The sequence below is a fragment of the Athene noctua genome, chromosome 19 (genome assembly GCF_965140245.1).
Source record: "Athene noctua chromosome 19, bAthNoc1.hap1.1, whole genome shotgun sequence".
NCBI classification, from domain to species: Eukaryota; Metazoa; Chordata; class Aves; order Strigiformes; family Strigidae; genus Athene; species Athene noctua.
The window spans coordinates 2,086,857-2,112,016 of NC_134055.1; the positions used below are offsets into that span (position 1 = coordinate 2,086,857).

Consider the following 25,160-nt stretch of genomic DNA (forward strand, 5'->3'; position numbering starts at 1 on the left):
GAGCAGTATAGGGTTGTATGTCTTATACTGCTTAGTGCGGGCAACCACTCTACATTTCCAAAATCTGAGTCCATAATGTGCTGACAGAAAGCTGTAGAGCTCCCTTCAAGGATAGAAGGGAAGTGTGTTTTAAATGTGTATTGTCATATTAAAAGCCAATTGCAGGAGTTGTATGAATTGTCTAATGCTGAGTGAGTATTATAAATATTTGCTTCTGCAAAGTGTAAATGAAATAACCTGGAAATCAAAGCTCCTGTGCCTGTTCTTCCAGCAGTTCTCAGGCCTGTTACAGAATGTTCCACAATGCCAGCAAAAATGTCTGAAGTGGCTGGGGTGGATGAACAGGGCATAGAGAACTGAGCATGGGTCCTGGAAATCACAGACTCTTTTTCTGTATCCTAGTGTGCGGTGAAGCTTGCCAAGATGGTGGGATATGTGAGTGCAGGCACTGTGGAATACCTGTACAGCCAGGATGGCAGTTTCTACTTTCTGGAGCTGAACCCCCGCCTGCAAGTGGAGCACCCCTGCACGGAGATGGTCGCTGACGTTAATCTGCCGGCGGCGCAGCTCCAGGTGAGTCAGGCGCCCAGGCCCGCTGCTCCCGGGGGCTGTCAGAAGGACTCGGGCTGTGGGGTGTTGAAGAGGCCCGAGCATGAAAAACCTGTTCTGCTGAGGCCTTGGTAAAATAGGGGGGCGGACTCTTGTCTGAGTCACTGCCGGGGTTCTGTGTTAAAACTGGATCACATGCTGATGGTATGCAGATGGCTAGATGTTAGTACTGATAGAGGAGAGAATATAAAGAAAGTAGTAGAGCTCTCTACTAAACGTGGCCTATATCCTCACCTGCAGATAGGTGATACATGACTCCCCCACACTTCCTCCTCAGCAGAAATACCCAATAACTCAAAGGCCCATTCTGGTACTTTCTCACTTTGGGACTTAGCTTCTGTAGCTGGAATAAAGCTTCACTCAGTATTCCAAAATATATACACATCCCTTCTGTTATGACTGTTTCACTAAGTTATGACTCTACCGTTTGGCTCTTTCAGATTTGGAAAGCAGAGAGGTTATTTTCTAGTTGTTTCTCCTGGACTGCTCAGGTAGACCATTTGGTAAAAGCAGTGTGAAGGGAAGCAATAGAGGAGTAAAACAGAGAGGTAGGAAAACTGTTTTAAGGCAAGTTGTCTGTAAAAAAAAAAAAAAAAAAAAAAAAAAAAAAAGTCTGTCTCAACAGGCTTTAGCTATGAGTAGTTCAACTTAAAGCTCTGAAATTATTTTGTGAAACAAGTTGGCTTCTGAGGCTAGCAGTGCAATCCAGTGCTGTGCCAGTTTGAGCAGTGTGCATCATCCACTCCGCCTCCAAGGGCCGACAGCCTCTCCCCAGAGTTTCTAATGACAAAAGGTTGGAAAAAAGAACAGATAATTGGATTTTTTGTCTTTCAGCAAGTTCAGCAGGAACGTGACTTGGTCTTTTTAATTTTGATGAGCAGTTCCTGACTTCCAGAGCAATTGTTTCCACCTCTCTGAGCCCCTCACTCATGGCAGATGCTTCCTGCTGGCTGAGATCCCTGCTCTGTAGCTTTTTGTCAAAACAGGATTTGTACCTAATAATTAGGTACTTGACTAGATGTGGCAAAGTGACCAAGAATTTGTCTTGATTTATTGTTTTTTCAAGGGGAAGTCATGACAGTGGGTGACAGTTATGGCTTACGTGAATGAGTAGGCTTTTTGTTGTTCTGATGCCCAAAGTAACGAGGGAATCTGTCACAGATCCTGTAGAGAGCGTTTGTTGCATATGTTGTGGCTCATCTGTCCCTTGTGCATCCCCCCCGAGCTCCCTGTGTGCTGCCACATGATCTCCCTCCTCAGCTCTCATCTTTTCCACCAGTGGATGAATGCTGCAGTCCTCTTTCCCCCTTACACCACATTAAGGGCTCTAGGTGCTTTTCTACTTCCATTTTCTCAGCTCTCCCATTCTTTACCCTCTTGCTCGCTTTCTAGTTTCTTTCTTCTCCCTCCCGTTTGCATTTTGGAGTTCATTGGATGGATGGTAGAGGAAACAAACAGTTGAACTGTAGTGTCTTGTAGGCTGCTCATCTTCATTTTGTCGGGAGGCTGTTTGGCCTCAGCCCGAGCCTCCTCTCAGCAGGTGGTTCCAGCAGCTCTGTGGCTGTATTTGTCAGGCATGGAGAGTTTTGTAACTGGCCAGATGCTTTCCTCATCATCTGGGCACTGTTCTTCATATTGCTGATGTTAGATACAATTTCATAGAATGGCACATTGGTATGTAACCAGTTTGGTCTTTTGTGTCTGTTAGTGTCTGGCTAATACACAGCTGAAATAAATGGCTAAGCTAAAGCTCAGCCTTTTTGAACTGTAGCTGTGAAAAAAAAAAAATCCCGGCTAATGAACAGAACAAGTGGGACTTGACTTTATCAGCTGCCAGTTCTGCAGGTTGCTCTCTTTGCCGTTTATAGTTGCAAAATTCCACAGATTCCTATAACCCATTAGGGGCCTTCTGTCTCTCTAGTGTATTTTTAACAGGCCTAATGCGTGCCCAGCCTCAGCTGACCTAGCACTGGTCAGCTTTCTCCGGAGCCTTTTAATCAGTCAATGGAAAATACTGGCTGAAGGGCTTAAGGTGGATATTAGACTGAGCTCAGCTGTCCTGAGAAATGTGGATGTTCCAAGATCTGTGGATGGAGAAGGCTCGCATCAGAAAACAGGCATGAGTGTTTGCTGTACTAGGCCTGCAGCATCAGCTTCAACAGAGAATTGGTGGAATTAATTCTTCAAGGAAGAAGTATTCTCTGTGAGGACAGAAACTTACTTAGTGGTGGCTTCTTTTTTCTTTATTTTCCTTAGATTGCCATGGGGATTCCCCTCCACAGGATCAAGGATATCCGAGTGATGTATGGTGTTTCTCCATGGGGAGATGCCTCGATTGATTTTGAGAATTCGGCCCATGTCCCCTGTCCCCGCGGCCATGTCATCGCTGCACGTATCACCAGTGAGAATCCTGACGAGGTGAGTGTTTTAAATTCTGTAGTTACTGATCACACTGATAACCGTAAGCTTTACCCCCAGGTTCAATCCCTGCTGCTGATCCTGAAAATTTTGGCAGCAAATTTAAAATATTCTTCCCTTATCTCGCTTTGCTGACGGTTCTGTAGACTCCAATTAGCTTGAACTTATTTGTGTGTCTTGTCATGTTTTAGCACAAAGAGGTGCTCTAGCCTTCAGAACTCTTAATTACTTCCCTAATTCTGGATTATTTACTTTTTCTTTAGGATGTATAGCAATGTCTGTCTGTCTTTGCAGGGGTTTAAGCCCAGTTCTGGTACAGTTCAGGAGCTGAATTTCCGCAGCAATAAGAATGTCTGGGGCTATTTCAGTGTTGCTGCTGCAGGAGGGCTTCATGAATTTGCTGATTCTCAATTTGGTCACTGCTTCTCTTGGGGAGAAAATCGTGAAGAAGCCATCTCGTAAGTAGTCAGAAAAGTGGTAGAACCTTGGAAATTGCTTAGTTTTGTCGTCTTTGATCCAAAGTGCCGTGGATGAAACAAGACTCCTTACTTCTAGGAGTTTTAAGAGAAGTTTCCTTCTCTTTACCTTGTTTTCCACATCCGGTCAGGCTTCTCATCCTGACTTACTTTGCATTCCACTGTGTCGCACCTACATTTCTACAGTTCTTGCTCACTTCTCTTTATTTTTTTCCTTTGTTTCATTCCTGCCTTGTATACCTGTTGATGGGGTATTCCTCTGTGGAAGGCTTCTAACAGGAAAAACATGGGATAACTTGTTATGCCGATGCCTTAGAATAGTTTAGAAACCCTTGAGTGTCCTCATGTGGTGTGGAACATTAAAGCATGGGGTCATAGGACAGGAGTGTGTGACCTGTCCGTGCTGTTTTTCATCCAGACCCTTCCCTCTGTTCCGTTCTGGTGGGGTGGAGACCACAACTGTCTGATGAATACTTCTGACCTGTGGTAGGTGCCTAGATGGTGGTAACAGTGGGAGCTCCTGGTCTTGTGACTGGTGCTGGCTGAGCTACTCTTGTTCACACCAGCAGCAGACTAAAGAAAATCAATATTCTTTCATTCCCACGCACACCACATAGGATCTTGCTTCAGTGCACGTGTGCTTCTGCTGTTACCTTCAGACTATTTCTTCCCAACAGCTCACGGGGAGCTCTCTAGAGGTACCAGCCTCCACACTGCTGTTAGTATGGCTTAGGTAATAGGTATTCTTCTCTCTTCCAGAAACATGGTGGTGGCTTTGAAGGAGCTGTCCATCCGAGGGGATTTCCGAACCACTGTTGAGTACTTGATTAAACTGTTGGAAACAGAAAGCTTCCAGCAGAACCGCATTGACACTGGCTGGTTGGATCGGCTCATTGCTGAGAAAGTTCAGGTGCAGCTGCTTTGCTTTACAGGACTCCAAATCGGAGTGGGGAGGGGAAGGGGTGGGGGGCAGGCTTGGTGCCTGCTCGTTGCAAGAGGACAAGGATTTAGGAGGGGTTAATTTTCACTTACTACCTTACGAATTTTCATGGCCTTAATTCTTATTTATATCAAAATCCCAGGTCATCCCTGTCAAGGAAAGGTGGTCTGAGAGTTGGCCAGAAAAGCATTTTAGCGTACGTGTGAATTTAGGCTAGGATTTTGGTTTGCAGTTTGGGACAAGATGATGGTGGAAATGTAGGTGGAGCCTCAAGATTTGATCCAGGAAGGAAAAAAATGTGGTTTTATCTTAAGGAGTTACAAAGGTAATTGTTTCTATATAGCATTTGCATGGATGCTACACCAAGTTAATTTTAAAGAGAGACTGGCCATGAACCAGAAATAGATCTGAGCCTGTTGATTGTTCAGGCGGGTGTCCAGGATGGACTGAAGCTGAAGGAGATGTAACTGTGTTATGTACCCTTTATTTCCAGGCGGAAAGGCCTGATACCATGCTGGGAGTGGTGTGTGGAGCTCTGCACGTGGCTGATGTGAGCTTCCGAAACAGTGTCTCAAACTTCCTGCACTCTCTGGAAAGGTAAAATTACAAGCTGCTCTGGTAGGTGGCTGACAAGCAGATAGTAATTAGTTTTGATTTACAAGTTTTGTTCAAGTCCAGTCCAGTCCAGAAAAGCACAGAGCTTGTTATCTGCTGACTGTTCTCTGGCCCCAGGAAGCTGTTTATCTACAGGCCTGAGAAAACTGGCAGATATCTGTGCATCTCCCCAGAATCCCCCCTGCTGTTTGTGCAGATTGGTTTGGTTTCTGGCAGAGTTGCAGAAGCTCCAAGAAATGGTTCAGAAATGTGGAGTTCTTTCTCTGTGTGCTGCTAGGGCAACGTTAGGGAGGCTTGAATCACCAGATATTGTCTTCCTCCTGTTTTGAGGATTGGTTTCATTTTCCAGATTTGACATAATTTTCCAAATTGAATGTTTCCCACTAGTACTTAGAAAACCCTCTCTGTGCCTGCTGGCTTTAAAGCAGAGTGGACACTGTAGGGAAACTATTCATAACGCTCTGTCAGGCTAAACCTGGTGTGATCCAGGCAGGTCTGCTCTTAGCAGAGTTCTTTGCCTCAGGGTCTTATTGGTGAGTCCATACGTAAACAGAGCTGCACGGGGAAAAGCTGCTTTATCCCTCTGTTAAGTCATGCTACACGTTCTGTAATTCAGGCTGTGACGTTCCTTTTGCAAACTCTTCTCCAAGGCAAAAGTGGGTGAATGGCGAGTAAAGCTGGGCTCTGGGGCTGGCTTTGTCAAACTGACATGTGTCTCTCCTAAGAAGAGGCAGTTTAAAAGCCCACTCCCGTCTCTCTGCTAGTGTTCTCCAATTTCTTGTGTGCGTCTTTGGACCTGCTTGGGCCCCTCATAACCATTTGGTAGCTTCTGGAAGACCAGTTTTGTTTTGTATTTCTCTTTCAAGGGGCCAGGTCCTGCCTGCTCATACTCTGCTGAACACTGTGGATGTGGAGCTCATCTATGAAGGACGGAAGTATGTGCTGAAGGTACGATGCGCAGCGTGGAAACCCACCTGCTTGCCTCTTCTAGTTGGAAATGTCTGTTTGTGTGCTGCCCTGGCTTAATCTTTGTAACACATGTAATTATTGGAGTTAAATCCGTGCAGGGTTTATTTTCTTTGCTTTAGCAGGGTTAAGAAATCGGTCCAGTCTCCCTTATGATAATACCCCATCACATCTCCCCATTGTAATATCCGTGTATCTCTAAATATTTTAACCTTTTGGGGTCAAGAACTGCTCTGCACAGGGTGAGGAATACTTTGTTACAGGCAAAGACTACTGATGGTTTCCCAAAACTTTCAACTGATGTTTCTGAATATGTAGATCCACTCTGTTGGGTGTTTGAGCCCAATTTTATCAGCATAACAGAATTTGTAGCAGTTTTTCCCTTTAGTATTGCTTTTTCTTTGCTGTGTGCACAAAACAGTGTTAGAAATACTGTTTAAAGGTTGCAAAACCAAGCATGCAAAAGTTAGGAAATATTAGACTTAAGACTGCCTGTGCAATCTTAAATAGCTTCTCCGGGCAAATTGATTTTGGTGAAGTTTTTAATGACGTGACCATGCATGGGTTTTTGCAGCTCTGTGCACCCCTGCACCTCTCTGATTTTATCTTGGCACCCCTTTAATGAGAGATATAGAGGCACTGAAGAGCAGCTAAAGTATGCTTTAAGTGATCTACCCAGCTTCAGATAGGAGCTCTGTGGCAGAGAATGCAATGGGATCTCTTTATCCAGGGAGAGATTTAGCTGCTTTCTCTGGGAGACAATCTTTTTTTTTTTTTTTTTTTTCCAATTTATCTCCTTCATTATGCAATTTTAGTACACGACCGTGACTTGTACGTAGATTGGAGTGAAGAAATGGTGTATGATTGCATAATCAAACCTATGCAATTAATGCATAAGTGTGAGAGGATTAAATCAAGATTCATGGACAGCGTTAGTTCTGACATCTCTTGACTGCTAAATACTTGGTTTTGTGATCCCATTTTTTTTTTTTTTTTACACCGTTTTTTTCCATCTAACATGAGAACACATGATTCTCTTCCCCTTCTTTAATTCCCACTGTTGCAGTGCTTGGAAAACTGTGTATGTTGTGCTCTCCAGGCTGGGTTTATTTCTTGTGATACTTGTGGATCTGCAGGTGACCCGTCAGTCCCCCAACTCCTATGTGGTCATCATGAACGGCTCGTGTGTGGAAGTTGATGTGCACCGCCTGAGCGACGGGGGGCTGCTCCTGTCTTACGACGGAAGCAGCTATACTACCTACATGAAAGAAGAAGTGGACAGGTAGCAACCTGTAAAGATTAATGTTCAACATTTACACGCAATCCAAAATTAGGTGAACTTGTAACTTTATGTTTCCCAAAGATCAGTTTGGAATGAAATTCTCTTCTACGAAGAGGTTAATCTATGTATTGTGGATGAGTTTAAAGGGAGAAGTTGCTTTCACCTGAGGAGCAGATTTTGGTTACTGTTGGAGGAGAGATCTGAATGTGTACCCATGTGGAGTCCACGTGCTCCTGCCAGCTCTTTAGAAGTGCCCTTTTGGATTATAAAAAAAAAAAAAAACAAAAAAAACCCCTATAACAAAAAACAGAACATGAAAAACTTTAAAATCCTTGAAAATCCTCAGCTGCCTTAGAAATAAACACAAGATTTGCTATTTCAGTGCATTCCTTGAAAATTCCCTGCAGGGATTGTAGCCGTAATCTCCCGTAAATCTCCAGTTTCTGGAATGTGAACCACTGCCCCCTCTGCTGGTTTCTTTTCTGTTACAAATGTAAGGAATCTGGTCAGGAGTACAAAGAGTTTGGGTAACTTTCTGGGTTGGAAAATGCTATAAAATCTCAACATCTCAGTCTGCTACATGGGTGCATCCTGCTCTTTTCAGCTTTTCTCTGTATACAAGAGGGTTTTGCATGAGGCAGGCGGTTTGGTGAATGTGGTGTGTGTTATGTATGGCACGTCTCATCTTCACTAATAGCAGTTTTTATTTATATGAAATCTTGACCTTCGTTGGTGCTGGTCCTGACAGTGAGTGATACCTGTTGGTGGAGAGGAAGCACAGAAGTAACATACATACGACTTTGCTAAGGGCTGGTCTATCTGGTTTCTGATCCCTGGCTTCCATAGTCCTGATTTGGTAGGATTAATCTGAACTTTCATATGCAGGGCCATACCGTTCAGCTCAGAAGAGGTGGTGTAGGTTTTTTTCTCTGGGTTTGTTTTGAAGTAGAACGGGGAAAGAGCGAATGGATTTTCCCCTTGCCATGCTTTCCACGAGAAATTCTGTTGCAGTGATTCATCCTGGTTTTTCCTAGGTATCGCATCACTATCGGTAACAAGACCTGTGTGTTTGAAAAGGAGAATGATCCCTCCATTCTGCGCTCACCTTCGGCTGGGAAGCTCATCCAGTATGTGGTGGAGGATGGGGGACACGTGTTTGCAGGCCAGTGCTTTGCAGAAATAGAGGTAAAAGAGTTTCAAAGAACTGACTTGGCTGCAGGTGCTGAATCTGAAAAAAAAGTTGAATGCTTTGGAACTGGGAATTAAGCGTGAGGGATAATTCACAGTGTTTCCTTTCCAAATTTTGTCTGTGTTTTAATCTGGACTAATGCAGGAGTCAGCAGTGAGAGTGATGGGCTGGGGAAGAAATGACTTAACAGCTGAAGTTTGAGTGTTGCTGACTGTATACCAAGTGATAAGCACAGTTCCTCAGCAGTGAGATGGTGGTTATCGCCGTGCTGTGTTTTCTAGCTGTGGTGAGGAAGGCTTCCTGCTTGTAAATCACTACCTAGTGCTAACAACAGACTCAGAAGCAGAGTTATATGCTAGGATTAAGTAACAAATTAAGACTTCTCTGATTACCTGATCATTTATCAGGTTGATCACATGAGTTAATAAGTGTCACTCCTCCCTTCTCCTTTGGAAGTTACTTAACTCTTAGAGAGGAGGAGGATGAACAATTTCTGCATCACTGTGAGGAAAGCACGAGAGGTTGTGTAGGAGTGCACGGCTCAAAACAGATTGGAGGGAGGGGAGGGTGTGTGTTAACAGAGGAGCAATTAAACCACGTGGGGACAACGTGTAGGAGAAAGGTATCAAGCCAGAGATCCAGATGTTTTGTGTAAGTGCTTTTACGCTGCAACAGAGCCATGGCTCAGAAGGAACCACCTACTCAGTTCCTGTGTTCCCAGTTGTGTGTAGTGTAGCAATGGCAAAACCATAGACTGTCTCCCCCCATACCCAGCCCTTGTGCTCCAAAGGCAGGAGCTTCCATGGCTGATCCAAGGAAGCGTCTTTGTTTGGGAAGAGCAGTCTGTGGCCTCTAGAAAGTAATCCTAGTTCCCTCTGCTAAATGTGTTTCTGGAGCTTTTGGGAGTGGTGCTCTTTCCAGCCTTTAGAGTGCAGCAGCTGCAGGCATAAATTGTATCTGCTTTGTTCGTTGTCTTGAACGTGGGACCTTCTTGAGTGCCTGTTGGCCCAAGCAGTGTGGAACGGGTGCTGCTCCTGAGGATGGCTTCTGGCTGCGCTAACTTGTGGCCAGTTATTTAGTTCTACCATTCACTTCCGTGTCTGGGGTTTGCTTCCAGTGTGTGTGCTTTTGAGAAAGCCTGAACGCAGGAGGTGCTCGTGCAGGTTAGTTTGTCTGCGGTAGGCCATTGGCTGCTGGCTCACAGAACTAGAACCATTTGGGGAACGTGGAAGCTGAGTGTGTAACCTGTTTTCCTTGCTACAGGTGATGAAAATGGTGATGACACTAACAGCAGGAGAATCGGGCTGCATCCATTATGTCAAACGCCCAGGGGCAGTGTTGGATCCAGGCTGTGTGATTGCCAAGCTCCAGCTGGATGATCCCAGCAGGGTTCAGCAGGTGAGAAGTTGCAGGAAGCGCAGATGTTTGTTGTGTTTTTAATCGGGGAGTGATGTTGAGAGCGGTACAAGGTGGTGCAGTGTACTGAACTGATTTCAGATTTGTGCACTGTACTGGAATTGTCACTTTACCATTTATTTGTCTCAGATGAGGACTAGGATGCCAATTATTGTCTCTTTCTCTGACTCGGGCTAAGCTTAGGTACCATTCCTGCTCTCTTCCTACCTTGGTACTATTTTAGGTACGTGGCTGTGTAGGATATTGGAGGTTGGCCAGATTTTTTTGTCTGGTTTGTCCCTGTGCAAGTTTAACTTATTTTGTCATGTATTCTTCTTTAAGTGACCCTCTTTGGGAGGATGGGAGTTGATATCCCACCTCCAACAGTGTCAGGCCCTGGGAAAGCAATTGCAGCAAATCTGGAAATTAAAAAAAAAAAAGGGCCTAGGATGTGAATCTTTAAGGTGAAAGGCAAAGAGATACATTAATTTGGGGATGGCAGGCCAGAATGTAGCTGGTGGTGGTGGAAGAGAATCTATTGTTCCTTTAGCAATAGCAAGTTGAAAATTGTGGGAGGTTGTCACATAGGGAAGTGATTGTCAGCACCAAACTGTTGGCTTTTCCTGTGCTGCTTTTTGAGATTTTTGGTCATCCGGGATCTAAACAATGAGATCAACTGTAACATATTTGGGAGAGAGGCTGGAAGCTTATTTTGTGGGTGTAGATGACATAGAACTGTTGCAGATCCAGCTTACAACTTTTCTGTCTCTCAACCAAGTGCATTTTTCCACTCTGGGAATTCTTCCAAATTAAGTCTGAGCCTGCAGTCGGATGTTACCGCCATGGCTGATGCCGTGCAGGAGGTCAGTGACACTGTGCTCTTCGTTGTGTTCCCAGGCTGAGCTGCACACGGGTACCTTGCCGCAGATCCAGAGCACAGCGCTTCGAGGCGAGAAGCTCCATCGCATCTTCCATTATGTCCTAGATAACCTGGTCAATGTGATGAATGGATTCTGCCTGCCAGAGCCCTACTTCAGCAACAAGGTACTCGTTAGTACTTGTTTCAGAGCGAGAGCACAAGTATCCTTTCAGTTCAAGGTAAGGCTGCCCGATTCGCCTGTCACAGCCAGAGGACCAAGGGCCAAGGCAGTACTACCCTGCTAGTGCCAGCTCGATTTGGCTTTCTTAGGTGGCTTTATAGTCAGTCTCGCCAGAGAGGAAGGTGGCTGAGTCCCATCTGTGGTCCCCAAAACAAGGACAGACAAGGAGTTGCGCTCAGTCTTTACTGCTTGTGCCCTCGTACGTGGGAGCTGTGTGCGTAGCCAGCTGTGGTAGACGTCCTGGAGGGAGGAGGAAAGAGGGTGGATGAATCTGAGTCAGCTGTTGGTGTAACAGCAGCTTTGTCATCTACCCCAGTTCTCTCTTTTAGTCCCTCGACTGGCTGCATGATAAGAGTATTGAAGACGACCTCCATGAAAAGCCTTTCCCGTTCTTCCTTCTTACTGCTTGTTCTTTGCTTCATGCTTGTCTTTACACTGACTTGTCTCTAGGTGAAAGGCTGGGTTGAGCGACTGATGAAGACGCTGAGAGATCCATCTTTGCCTCTGCTGGAACTTCAGGACATCATGACCAGCGTTTCTGGACGGATCCCACCCAATGTAGAGAAGTCCATCAAGAAGGAGATGGCCCAGTATGCCAGCAACATCACGTCAGTCCTCTGCCAGTTTCCCAGCCAACAGGTGATCAGCCACACTTAGATATAGGAACAAAAACTGGTTTGTGTTGGGGCAGAGAGAAAGTTCCTTTAAATTATCTGGAGGTTGGTTGGACCTAAAAGGTGCATTTGAACATGTAGTCTTCATGATGAAAGACACTTACCTGTATCACTGGAGCTTAAAGGCTGACCTCCTTTACTGGGGCTGAAGGGTATGTGTTCCCTGCTCAGTATAGCTTTAAACAGGCAGTTTGGAAGCAGTTTAATCATATTTATTTTCTTTTTGACTGGTACATATGCTGCATTGCAATCTGTAGTGTCAACGTAACCTTAAAAAAGAGTGATTGCAACTAAGGGAGACCTGATCAGGTAATGAGATGCTGGAAGATGATTTCTCCAGTATACGATATTGTGCATTGATTTTTATATCACTGTCAGGTCATTAACTTCCTCAGCAGTTTAAGGCTTTGGCCTTTGCTGGAGTCTGCTGGAGCTCTGCTCTGGTCTGTCTGGAAGTTCTCAGCTTCTCTGCTGGTTGTTCAGCCAGATCCTCCCATCCAGAACTGGGACTGCTACGTGATTTCTCTCTTTCAGATTGCCAATATCTTGGACAGCCACGCAGCCACCCTGAACCGCAAATCAGAGCGTGAGGTCTTCTTCATGAACACCCAGAGCATTGTGCAGCTTGTACAGAGGTGAGCCATTTTCAGAGGTGCCCCCTAACTTTTTGGTTTTTTCCTGCTGCTTGAAAGACCCGAGTGTGCTTGTCTTTACTCAAATGGTTTTATTACACGCAGAGTGTAAATCACTAGGCATAAGCCTGCATTCTTCCCTCAGGGAGGTTAAGAGTGAGGGGGCCATGTGCGTGTGGCTCCTGGCTTGCCTGGGGGAAGCATACATGCAGATCCTTCCTCTTTTTCCCTTTGCCATATGAAAGAAAGATTTAACTTTTGACACTGATCACGTCTTGGCCATTTCACCAAGCTGCTGTTAAACCTTTCAGTGTCTAGAGTTTTGGGTATTTTTAGAAGAAAAAGGGACATTGTAATGCAAAACATGAGCCGTGCTACCCCACAACAGTAATGGCAGGGGTTATGTATTCCAATAACAACTGGGGTTTTCAGAATCACTTCTTTCCCTAAGCAGACAGGCTTATTCTGCCACTCGTGTTGAGTGTTCCTCACTTGCAGGTCTTCAGGAGCAGGGCTGTGTGAGGCTCACTCAGTGCTAGGCTTGACTGACTTGCTTCTGCAGGTACCGGAGTGGTATTCGGGGTCACATGAAAGCAGTGGTGATGGATCTGCTCCGTCAGTATCTGAAGGTGGAGACTCAGTTTCAGCATGGTGAGTGTCAAAGCACTTCAAGGAGTTGGTTTCTGAAAGAACCACATTTGATGCCAGAAGATCCCCTTCAAGATTGCTCTAACTTCATGGTGAGACTGAGCTACATGGGTTTGCTTTCAAAGGTCTGCCAATCACATCCTGGTTTTTGTAGAGGAGCTTATGTCCAGTTTGAGTTTTCGTGGTAAGAGTGCTTGTAATGCTTATGACAAGCAAATGGCAAACTCCACCCCAAAGCTGTCTGTTCGGCTGGTCTTTCACTGTTGGTATATCCATCATCTTTTACATCCTGTGTCATTTTACCACAGTTCACATGTCGTAATGTGACTGGTCTCTTTTTGGTGGAGGAATGCTCCTTTTCCCTGTAAACCTTCAAAGAATAGCTCCTGTGTGAGTTCATGATCCTCTAAGTGAGGACTTTTGTATGACCTGGAGTATAAAGATTGCTTCGTGTTGCCCTTTCTAGTCTGTTCCTGGGCTGCTGAGGCTCAGCCAGTCTGTGGTCTCTGCTTGGTTTAGATCAGAGATTAAAGCAGTTCTCCTTTGCGTTCCCTCACTGACCCTGTCAGCAGCAGCCCACCACAGCAGAGTTCCCCCACTCAGGTATTCCATATGTAGAAGCTTCATATTAGAAGCTTGATTTTTATTTCCCAATTTCTGAGCATCTGCAGAAAAACAGAATCAGAAAAACTGTAAATTCACCAAACTGTTTAGTTCTATCTTGGCTGATATTAAATTCTGTAGTAAGAAAATCAAGTGTAGTAAAAAAAAAAAAAGTCATTGAGTTATTTGCACCAGCTGTAAAACACCAGGAAGCTGTTTGCTGTTCTTAGAACAAACCTCCACCCTGAAACTCAGAATTGAAATAAATGCATTGCACTGCTGTATCCAGGCACAAGATGGCAATGGAGCACTAGCTAGTTTTGAGGCTCTAACTCTTACAGGTAGTTCAAATTCTGCTCTACTTTTCTTTTGTCCTGCTCCAGTACCTGCAGCAGCCTAATGGCACTGCAGATTCATTTCCACTGCAATTTGCTGGTAGTAGAGGATGGTGGAAGTCTTTTGCTATTACTTCATTTTGGTTGCCATTTGAATGGAAGACTGAGCTCACCGTTCCTCTCTTCATATTGCTCACAAAGGAGGTAGTTGGTGTTGGAGCTGTTTTAAGAGTGGGATGTTTAAATTAAAGTTTGTGGTTGAGGGTGTGGTGGTGGGAGGAATGTTTCCTTCCCAGAACTGGTTGTGTGGACCATGCAAAGCAGATTCTCAAAACATGTACGTAGAAAAATAAAGACACATCTAGTAACTTTTATCCCATGACACAGAGGTGCGGAGACTGGAAAAAAAATGTGCATTTCTGATTGCAGGTCACTATGACAAGTGTGTCTTTACCCTTCGGGAAGAGAATAAAAGTGATATGAATGCTGTCTTGAACTACATCTTCTCACATGCTCAGGTCACCAAGAAGAACCTGCTGGTTACGATGCTCATTGTAAGTTGTCTATTGGTGCTCTAGAAGTTTCCTTCTTCTTGTAGTTGTATGTTTGATGCTTTGAAAGGTACTAAATTAGCAGCTCTCATCCTTAAAGCTGCAAGTCTTCTACCTACAGCAGCAGTGCCAGCAGGGTGGTGTTTCTTCATGTGTTCTTAGGACACGTAAGCCACGCGTTAGAGGAGACCAGAACGTACTGTTCAGCTCGGTGTCTGTGCACCTTCTGGTTCATGCCTGGCCTGCATTGATTGCCTGTCAGACTGCAATGAAGGCTAATTATGCAAGTGATTTGTGAGTGTCTGTGGGGAGAGAAGAATGCAGGCTTAACTCTTACCTTGGGAGGATGCTGGAGGCTAACTTTCAGACACTGGGCTGCAACTTTGTGTTTGGTTTAGTTTGCTGCTTCATCTTCAGAGGTCTCAAGGTGATCCTGTCTTTATATAGCTCATGGTACGCAGACTGGAATTGCTTGGAAAGCAAAGCAATATGCTACAGAATAAAAAACAGATTTTTTTTTTTTGTGGTAATAATTCTGTAATAACAACATTTTTATGGTCTTTCATTACTAATGAGGGTGACTTCCTGGTAGTGAATGGCATTAGCCAGCCCGTATGGAGGTCCTTGATGAGCCATGGTTTGGTCTTGTAGGTTTGGCAGTGGCTGTCTTAGTTTTTTCTTGGTTTTAGTCTCAGGAAATCTTATCTTGGGTCTGCAGCGGTGCTTTCAGACCAGCTGTACTCTGGGCTGCGTGATGGGATCTGTCTAGGACCCAATACCTCAGCACAAATCTGGTCACTCCAGTGCAGGCCTCTGACCCTTGGGATGGTGTGTGGCTCTCCAGGGGGCTTGCAGAGGGATGGGGAAACTCCTGGGGTCAGGATCCATCTTGGACAGACATAGATTCCACCCTAGAAACACAAATAAATCCTCATGCCGGGACCTTCTCCTGTGCTTCTGCTTTGTTACTCCATAAAAAAATCTCAGTTCTCATTAACTTCAGTCCCACTCTAATGGGTAAAACACCCAGTAAATTACATGCCCAAGAAAAATAATTAAAAAACAACAGTTGAGTCCTGTCTCTTTTTTCCTAAAATGCCTCAAAAAATCCTTGTCCCACATGATGCTTTGAAGCAGAATGAATGTCCACCTTCCTCAAGGCAGGATGAATGCTACCACATGGTTTTCAGACTAGAGTTAGGTACTCTGCATTTTAAGAGGCTAATTACAATACTATATGTCTCTCTCCTCCCTCCTCCCCCCCCCCCCCCCTTTTTTTTTTTTTTTTTTTTTAACAAAAACCACAACAGTGTGGACTGTTACTGCCAAAAATATGTCCAAAGTAGCCATCCACAAAATAACTTTCAAAACCAGAAAAAGAGTCATAATTGTCTTAGGCTGAGGCTGGGTTTCTTAAATTCTAATGTGTAAGATATAAGGACCCTGGCATTCTTTCTTTCTGGCTCTCCTTCTGCCCCCCCCTCTTTTTTTCCCCTTTCCCTTTTTGGTGTGTGGTGTGATTGTAAGTAACGCTTGCCTTAAGAATCTCATTATTTGAACACGGAGCCATATTTCCTCTGAGAATTCTGGAGTAGCTTTGAGCCGGGGCTGTTCATTTCTCAAGTAATCATGCTGGCGTGATGGAGAGAGAAAATGGCAGCTGTTCGCAGCTCAGGCCTTCAATTTTCTTCAGAGTCCAGTCACTCAAGTGTGTAATTACACGGGGGTGCCGGGGAGGCGTTAGGCCTTGTCAAAGAGCTGGTTTGAGGCTTTGCTCGCTGCCTTTGCCAATCAGTGCAGGCAAAAGCCAGTGCAGCGCCAGCTACCTGCTTTATTTTGTTGTTGTCATCCTGATTATTTCTTGCTAAAACGGGACTGAAACTTTTTGTCTAGTTTCTCACCAAGCTGTGTCTTGGAGGCAGAGCTTTGCTGTGTCTCCTCGTGGCCCGGCGCTGTGTCTGTCTGGGGGAGTGAGGGCTGTGCTGGGGCGTAGGGAGCGCCTAGAAACGCCAGAGAGTTTTCCCTTTTCCTTCCTGTGCAGTCGTTCTTCCCACCACTGTCATTTCTACCGAAGCAAAGGCCGACATTGCAGAACTTAGAACACAGTGGGGAGGCCGTGGTGGAAGAGCAGCCGGGAGCTGGCCGGTGACCCCAGCGCCACTCGTACGGGCCCAGCGCAGCGCCCGGCGCCTCGGCCCTCCCACGAACGCTGTGTCGTGGGGTCTGCTCAGCTCGAGGGGGTGCCGGGGGCTCGGGAGGGGTCACAGCATCGCCTGGGACTCACCTGGGGATTACCATCTGCTGAGTTACAGGTCACGCCGTTAACCAAGACTGTCACTCGCCAGTAATCAAAGACCGTCATTCCTCTTTCTTCCGACTCTCATTACTCTTCGTGTCTGAGGCACCCCGTGGCACATTTGGTGTAATCATGGTGAAGGCTCTGGCATTTTATGGGTTGCCAAGCTATTTATGTGGGATGGTTTAAGTTTGTCCTCCAAGGGCAAACGTCATGTCAAAATACCTTGATGCTTATGTTGCTGTTATTGATGTATCCTAGGAATCCATTATTAACAAGGGGCTCTGAGGATGGTTTTAGTAATAGTGTTATGCTGCCATCATTCACCTTTTTTTAGCTAGCAGGCGTTTAAGGCAGGATGGGAACTACTTCATCCTTCATATATTTGTTGAAATATAGTGTGATTTGAGGTTGTATGTTCATTTTATGTACTTAACTGGCTGTTGTATGCACATCCTAGCCTGAACTGGACAGAATCGCTTGTGGCAGATGTCCTTTGTCCTCTTGGATTTTTGTTACCTTGAGCAGTAACATTTACAACACCCAGGGATTCGTATTTCAAATGCAATGAAGACACTTCCTGAATTATTTACTGTGAATTCACGCAGTGACCTGGAGTGGATAAATTTATAGAACTTTCTTTGGGAACACTCACTGTAGCGTTTGCTGGCCCAAGACTGGTTAGCAGGGGATAACAATCTAAGAAGAGGTAGTATCTTAGATTTTTTTTTTTTTTAATAAGAGTGATTTGGCTGTGGTCTCTCCCCCTGAGAGATGTACACCATCGTTCCTAGGGATGGCATCATGCTTGAGTGGGGTTGGAGAGAAAGGGGTCAAGAGCAATGTGGGGGAAAAGCTATTTAGCTTTGGAATCACATGTAGTATGAGCTGTTACTTTGTAGGCAGTCAGTGGGACTCATATTACTTGTTTTTTGTTTTTTACTTTATTTTCGCTCTCAGGCTTATCAATCTAACCTGCTGTGCAGAGGTTTCCCTTTTTCCCTTTCTATTTCTTGGATCTTCAAAGGGCCTTTTCTGGACTGTATGTGTTTAAAATCTCTTAAAACCTGTTGCAAATCCCTGTTTCATCTCTCATTTTCCTCCTGTGATTCATTTACCAAGAGAAAAGCTGTTAAGTGCTGCATAGAAGAAACACATTAGAGGCTCCTAGAGGGCCTCCAGCTTTGGGAGTGGGAGGGAAGAGGCTCACAAGCCAGTGTGAGTGGTTGAAGACCATGGGATTGTTCATGGGAATTGAAACTATTTTTGGAAGAAAGTGTGAATGAGACGGCACCTCCTCTGTTCAGAAAACAAAACAGATTGAAGTCTTTACTGTTTGCATTTTTTGAATGGCTGATTCCAAAAGAGTTTTGAAACAGCATTAGCACTGAAAATGATGCTGCTCAGTTTTATTGTTTTATCCAGCCAATTCAGACAGTAGAGTTAGTGAACTTCCTCAGAACCAGGATTCTCCTATTAGAAGAAATAATATGGAGTCAGTCCTGTACTGCGTCAGGAAACACATTATATCATTTATGGCTTTATAAGTTTTGCTTAGCCTTGTTAGAGGGATGACGGGATCTGTTTTTTCTGGTGTTACTGAAGCTGTACAAAGCATGTGGTTGGTTTGTGGATGTGGAGTTGTGGGTCTTCTTTGATTTTGAGGGTTTATTTAAGTTCTCCTGGCAATTAAACTCTTTCTGTTTGGTCACCTTTCATGGTGAAAATTTTCTAGTCTTTGCATGCTACACAAGGCATTTCACTACAGTTAAATGCTGTTTGAATTTTGGATTGCTGCTAGGGGAGACTTCTGATACAAAGCTGAAATTGGGTAATGGGAAAATGTTTTACTTGAGTCTTTTGACAAGTTGGTATTTCTCATGTGTTTGGATGCCAAAGCACATGTTACAAGTAAGAAAATGGCTGATGGTACCAGGCCCTTCTTTCCTCTGTAGCTTTATGGATCTGTGTAAAATTATTGACAGCCTAATACTTGTACCCTTGTCAGCACAGGATTAGAGAATAATTTAGACAGGGCCCTCCAGAGGTGGTGTGGTCCCGCACCCGAGAGCACACGTGTATGTATTTCAGGTTTAAACTCCTTTGTAGGAGGATAGAAGATGGTTTTCCTCTGTTCTAAACATTTTCAGTTCTCTTTATTTTTAGGACCAGCTATGTGGCCGTGACCCCACCTTGACAGATGAGCTGATTAATATTCTGACAGAGCTGACCCAGCTCAGCAAGACGACCAACGCTAAAGTGGCCCTGCGGGCACGGCAGGTGAGGGAGCGTGTTTGGCAACGCGAGCTGATCCCGGTGGAGGTGGGCCGCTGCCCGTCAGATCCCCACGGACTGCTCCCACCTGGAGCTCGCTCTTCTGGGAAGTCTGTCTCTCTTGATGTTTATTTTGATTACTATGCAAATGTAAAGAGTAGATTACAGTGAGCAGCCCTTTAGCAATGAAGCTAATTAACCAATGATTAACCATTGTGACAGTCTAACAAAGACCGCGGTGGATTCCCAATCACTGTGAAATTTGAAGTTAAGATTACACTCCTTTGTCTCTGCTTCTCCAGAAAGTTTTGTTTGGCTCAGATAGGAGTTATTTGAGAGTAGGCTATGGTTTGTGCGATGGAGGAAGTTGGAATCCATGGTCACTGTGGTTCCTTCTGACTGTCTCATCTGTGAACCCGACAAGCACAGCCTGCCTGGAAGGGGCAGGCAGCTGTACGTAACCATCCAGGACACGCTCTCCAGGTTCATCAGCTACCTTAGGATGGCAAATCAGCATGTGCAGAGAACAGGGAGAGAAGTTTACACAAGAACCAGATGTTCTTTGCAACTGCCAAGGAATTATTGTGGAGAATGATGTTGGTCTTTCACAGGGTTTCTTCTAGCTTTTGAGTTGCTTTTTGTCGATTTCTTTATAACCTGAAAAATAATTGCAAATCTCTTGATACTGTCAATTCCAAGAGTCTAGTACCCGATAATAATTTGAATGCCAAATATCTGCCTCGATGTTATTGTGAGCTTCCTCTTCAGCAGTTAGTCTGTAGCCAGGAAGGAGCGAGAGGGCATAATCGTTTCACGATAACGCTAACCCTGTAGTCTGATCACTCCTCTTGCTCCACAGTTCCTATCTTCCTTCTAAAAGTCTTAAGCAGGAAAGCTGACACTTTGGGATCGCTCCTTCTATTTCAGAGCTTGACTGTTGAAAATGAGTGGGGCGTTTGAAGCTGCTCAGTGACCTTATGTTTCCTTCAGGATTGTGTTTGTGTCCTTGAACCATTCAGTTATTGAACCTCTCAGCAGCATGCTGGGATGGTGCTGCAGTCCTTGTGTATGTCTTTATGTTGCTCTTTCACTTCATTTTCCCCTGCAAGCTGCTTCCCCTTCCTATCTCTGTATCCTTCATGTTGGGCATTTAATACCTGGCACCAGTGTCTCTTGCTTCCTCTGCTCGGAAGCTGTGAAAGGCGGTCTCCGTTGCTGGCCTCCCCACAGCTGCTGCCTGCCAGATCTGCTTTCCAATTAACAGCCGGTCAGGCAATCCCCAGGACTAGCAGCTCTGCAGTGCTAAATCACATGCACTGATGGAACTTGATTGAAGCTGTTCCCTTTCTCCGTGGGGAATTGCCAATAATACAAACCGAGCAGATACACAAATGAGGTTGGGGAGGGGAGAGAGTTTCCAGCATCGCCCAGGTGCCACAGAATTCACAGGAGAAACCAGTCTCCTCTCCTGGGCTGGAGCAGAGTAGTGCTGCCTTGGAGGTAACAGCCTCCTGCCGATGGCCCAGCACAGCTCTAGTCCCTGACACTCCTTGTGTTTGCTGTTTACCAGGTTCTCATTGCTTCCCATCTGCCATCCTACGAGCTGCGTCACAACCAGGTGGAGTCCATATTCCTGTCCGCTATTGACATGTACGGACACCAGTTCTGCATCGAGAACCTGCAGGTATCGACCAAACTTCTCGCCTTGTTTCCCTGCTTTCTTCTCACTTCTGCATTAAATCTCACCTCTAGTCCCAAGGTCACTGGGGCTTTAAACCGTACTGTCCTGGTTTGTAGCTTCCCCCTTATTTTTATTTTTAGCCCTCCCCTGATAGCGGAATGACCTCATTGCAGACTCCAGCTTCCCCAAGGGGAGCAGCGGAGAGGGAGGTGCTGATCTCCCCTCTCTGGTGACCAGCTGTAGGACATGAGGAAATGGGATGAGGCTGCGTCAGGGGAGGTTCAGATTGGACATTAGGAAGGGGTTCCTCACTGGGAGGGTGTTCGGTCACTGGAACAGGCTCCCCAGGGAAGTGGTCACGGCACCAAGCCTGGCAGAGCCCAAGGAGCCTCTCGACAGTGCTCTTAGCCATATGGTTTAGTTTTAGGTAGTCCTGCGAGGAGCAGGGAGTTAGACTCAATGATCCTCGTGAGTCCTTTCCAACTTGAGATATTCTGTGATTCTATGATTTAATATAAAGGTCATAATCCTTGATGAACAACAGGAAAAGCATGAAAATCAGAACTAATCAGGCTTGATTTGGGGTTTTTGCTTTTTTGCCTGACCCTGTTTGCAAGACAGGCAGTTCTCTCTTAAAACTCCGCTTAATGTGATCTCTTCTAGAAACTCATTTTGTCTGAGACATCCATCTTTGATGTGCTACCCAACTTTTTCTACCACAGTAACCAGGTGGTAAGAATGGCAGCTTTGGAGGTAAGTTTATTACATTGAAATAAGAAATATTTTTAGTTTTTCTGGGGTTTTTGTTTCGGGTTTTTTGTTTTGCAAGATAGAGAGAGCTGTAGGTTGTGTGGAATCTGGCATGCTTGGAGTCTGGCATTTAACAGCATTAATACTTGCAATGGACTGAAATTTCAGATTCAAGTTGTCTTCTTTGCTTGAAGAAGACTTAAGTGGTTGAAAGGATTGAAAGTGAAGCTGCTGTCAGAGAATGGGGTCAGCCTACCCTGTGTGCCTTGTTGCTGATGGTTGTATCCTGCCGGGCTGACCTTCCTCAGAGAATAACTTTAAATGCTGCTTGAATTAGAGTTCTATCTAGATATTCATTTGGAGGTATCTGTTTGGTTTTTAATATTTTTGAAGTCTCTGGTGTATTATTATTTGTCATGTTTCTCTCTGCTTCCTTAGCACAGTTACACTGATGGGGTTTCTCTCTAACCAGGTGTACGTTCGAAGGGCGTATATCGCCTACGAGTTAAACAGCGTCCAGCATCGCCAGCTGAAGGATAACACTTGTGTGGTGGAGTTCCAGTTCATGCTGCCTACCTCCCATCCAAACAGGTCAGATCACGTGTTCAGGTGCCTTTGGGAGCAGAGGTTTACGAGGGGCTACATCCTATCTTGGCAAAGAAAACTTGCAATAGTACTGGTGGAGAAAGAGAGTCCCAGTGCTTTAGATAAGCACAAATTATTTAAGATAAAACCCTACATTACCCAGTTCCTTCTCCTAAGCTATTTACAACCTCAGGAGCTGTGGGTAGTAGTTTCTGCAGTTTGGATTCATTTAAATACAGTGCAGTTTTCACATATTTTCTGACTTTTAAGTTCAGCTTGCGTAGTGACTTGCATCTAGAAATTCAGTTCTAGCTGAATCCCAAGCCTTCCAAAAGATACAATTCCAGACAGAATAATCAATTGCTCGGAATTTTAATAAAGAACAGGCAAACAGTCTCTGTCCCCTCCTGCAGCGTTCCCCTGCCAGCCCTTTATAACTGTTTGTGATCAGCTCTACTTTCAATCCTGGCTTTACTGGATAAGGTGAAATCTTTTCTAGCATGTGTTTTTTTGACTGAGAAGGCCGAGATGCATGTATGTATTTTATATAGAAGTGCTAGAGTTGACATACTTTGGTTTTCAGTCAGTGTTTTTCAGAATGTATTTCTCGTGACTACAACCAAAAGCATCAACTGTTTGCTGCCCGAGCTTCTAGAAGGGTCACATCTCCTAGTGTATGCTAAGATAATTAAAAAAAACCCAAAACCCAAAACCAAACAAACTTGGTTATCAGAACTTCTTCAGCATCTGTCAGGTTAGTCAGTTCCGGTGTTTTTTCATTTGCAACAGGAACTTGGGAGGTCATTTTAGACGATATTTCATTTTTGTCCCAGGCAGCGGGGAGCGTGCTGGAGCCCAGAGGCGCAGTGAGTCTCTGTGGCCGCCGGGTGCCACTGTTGGTCTGTGCTGGTTTGGCAGTATGGTACCAGTGCTATTTTTCTCCTTTGTTTCCAAACATCTTTTTCCTTTTTTTTTTTTTTTTTTTTTTTTTTTTGGTGGGGCTGGGCAACGGGGTCCAGTCTCGCTTCATTGAGAATCCATCAGTACATTTTATGAAATGGTTTTCGGAATCTGGTTTGCTAGAAATGAATGACTGTCCTCAACAAGCAGCACAAAACACTCAAGATACAAATGGGACATGCATTTGGTCTCATCTGTCTCCTACATTTCTAGAATATTTGTAAATAATTGCATACTATTTTTAGTACCCCTTTATAATACTCCCCCCCCCCCCCTTCTTTCTCCATTTCTTTGCTGGTCTCAGTGTTGCTTGGGGGTTGTTTGGCCTGCCCATGCTGACCACTGCTCTATTACTGTATGCAAATTTAATTGGACAAGGTCAGCTGGAAGAGGAGAACTGTTACCTGCTGGGGGAACAGCTTCTTTGTCCGGAAATCTCCTCTCCCCTTTACGCTGCATTTGCTGGGGCAATGCTGTGAAGCTCAGTTCTGCTTCTCAACCATCAGCACTGCTGATGGTTGATGAAAATGCATCGCAGGCCTTGTGCACAGGCAAGCAGGCTTGGGACGAATTCAGTGCTTGCCCGGGCAGGTTCGGTTCCTTTGAGTTGCACCTCCATCTGTGAGCGATGAATTTGGCTCCCGTTGCTTGACGCAGCTTGTTGCGGTGTGCCCCCACGTGTGCGGCTGTTGTGTGGCTGGGTGCTGGAGCACAGCCGGCAGCAGGGTACCTCGGCTCTGAGATTAGCACTGCCTGGGTAGATTTAAGCTAGCTGGAAAGGCAGGCCTTATGTTAAACCCAAGACCCAGAAATCTCAAAACTCTGATATTGTCTTGCTTGAGTCTTCTTTGTTGGTTTTGACCATGTTCTACGTCTGTTGTGTGTTTTTCTGTTCTGTAGCATGAACTTTTAGGCTGAAAAGCTAAAAATTCATTCCAAGGACAAACCCCAAAGCCAAAATCAAGCCAGATGTCCCTTGAGGCTCTGCAGGGTTGGCTCCTGGTGAACCAGGAGTAGATACCAGACAGCCCTTAAGAGAGCGTTCTCTTTCGGAGATGGTGTTAGTTGTATGCTGCCACACATTTCTCAGCACTTTATCAGATATTTTTAAGCCTTGGTCCCTTTTGTGTCTGATTTCTGTGAATGTTTAAGGGCCTGAATTTTACTGGAGCAAAAACTCATGTAGAGAAAGTTGCAAACTGGTAGTGATTGTTAGATTTAAATTCTTTGCTGTTGGTATTTAACCTCGCTATGCCTTTCCTTAATTGTAACAGAAACAATCACAGTCACTACTTCTGATCCGACTAATTGCAGCAAGGCACTCAGACTTGGTATTTTTGGCCGCTGAATGATTGCCATCTACTACCCACAGGAAAGCTCTACATGGAAGCAGAGAGGAAAGAAAAACTTTAAATCCGCTAACAAAGTCATAGAAATGCAACCTGCTCCTGGTGGGTTTTGTGGGCAGAAACTGTTTAGGGAATTATTTGTTTAAATTAATAGAAAATGTCCTGTTGTAAGAATCCCCACTGATCCCAATTGCAAGGGTAACACGTAGGGAGAAAAAGTGCTTATAATTGAAACCATAGAGGGCTTTATAGATAAACCCAGCATTCCTTATTGCCCGGTGCAAGGCAGATGAGGAGTACAGCGTAACCATCTGGTGCCTTTTGCAGTAAATGGGGTTTGCAAGCCCTCTCCGAGTAGAGGGCGTTGCAGTAATCCAATCTGGAGGAAGCGATACGAAGGTATCTACGGGATGCTGATCGCTCCGTGCTGCAGCGGGGTACTGCAAACAAATGCTTCTGTGCAGAGCCCCTTGCATTTGGATAACCTGCCTCTTTCAGTCATCTAGAGTCCTGGTGTGAAGAGATGGGAGGAAGAAATGAGCCCTGTTCCGAGCTGTTCTTTGCTTCCCTCTTGTTCAGACTGCCCTGCTGAGATGGGAAGCTGGTGGAATATTGACTGGTGTTTAGAGAGTTCAGCTTCCTTTGTGAGAATGGCGAGCCAGGTGACAGACACTGAAAGGCCTTTCTTAGGTGTTCAGCACATGAAACAGTGCTTGCCTAATCTTAGCTTAAAATCTTCTGATCAAAGACACATTGTGTGCCCAGTAAACGAAGAGGGAGAGGGAATTATTGTGCTTTTTCAACAGGAGAAGGTTTTTTTCTAATAATCCCT

General features: G+C 45.0%; 1 protein-coding gene across 5 annotated transcripts in view; it reads left to right on the plus strand.

Moving 5' to 3' along the window:
* Positions 1–406: 406 nt before the first annotated feature.
* ACACA (acetyl-CoA carboxylase alpha) overlaps positions 407–25,160 on the plus strand; it is a 108,129-nt gene continuing 83,375 nt past the window's right edge. For 4 of the 5 annotated variants that reach the window (XM_074922918.1, XM_074922921.1, XM_074922919.1 and 1 more), the window contains exons 1-18: positions 407–573; positions 2,866–3,027; positions 3,322–3,485; positions 4,263–4,413; positions 4,937–5,040; positions 5,925–6,006; positions 7,161–7,306; positions 8,341–8,491; positions 9,759–9,893; positions 10,788–10,934; positions 11,441–11,629; positions 12,199–12,299; positions 12,859–12,947; positions 14,312–14,436; positions 18,896–19,009; positions 20,574–20,687; positions 21,348–21,437; positions 21,907–22,025. In XM_074922918.1, coding sequence (XP_074779019.1) covers positions 424–573; positions 2,866–3,027; positions 3,322–3,485; positions 4,263–4,413; positions 4,937–5,040; positions 5,925–6,006; positions 7,161–7,306; positions 8,341–8,491; positions 9,759–9,893; positions 10,788–10,934; positions 11,441–11,629; positions 12,199–12,299; positions 12,859–12,947; positions 14,312–14,436; positions 18,896–19,009; positions 20,574–20,687; positions 21,348–21,437; positions 21,907–22,025 — 2,333 coding nt within the window. In that variant the 5' untranslated portion in view covers positions 407–423. Of the gene's footprint in view, positions 574–2,865; positions 3,028–3,290; positions 3,486–4,262; positions 4,414–4,936; positions 5,041–5,924; positions 6,007–7,160; positions 7,307–8,340; positions 8,492–9,758; positions 9,894–10,787; positions 10,935–11,440; positions 11,630–12,198; positions 12,300–12,858; positions 12,948–14,311; positions 14,437–18,895; positions 19,010–20,573; positions 20,688–21,347; positions 21,438–21,906; positions 22,026–25,160 lie in introns of those variants that run through there. The other variant, XM_074922922.1, reaches the window with a different exon arrangement.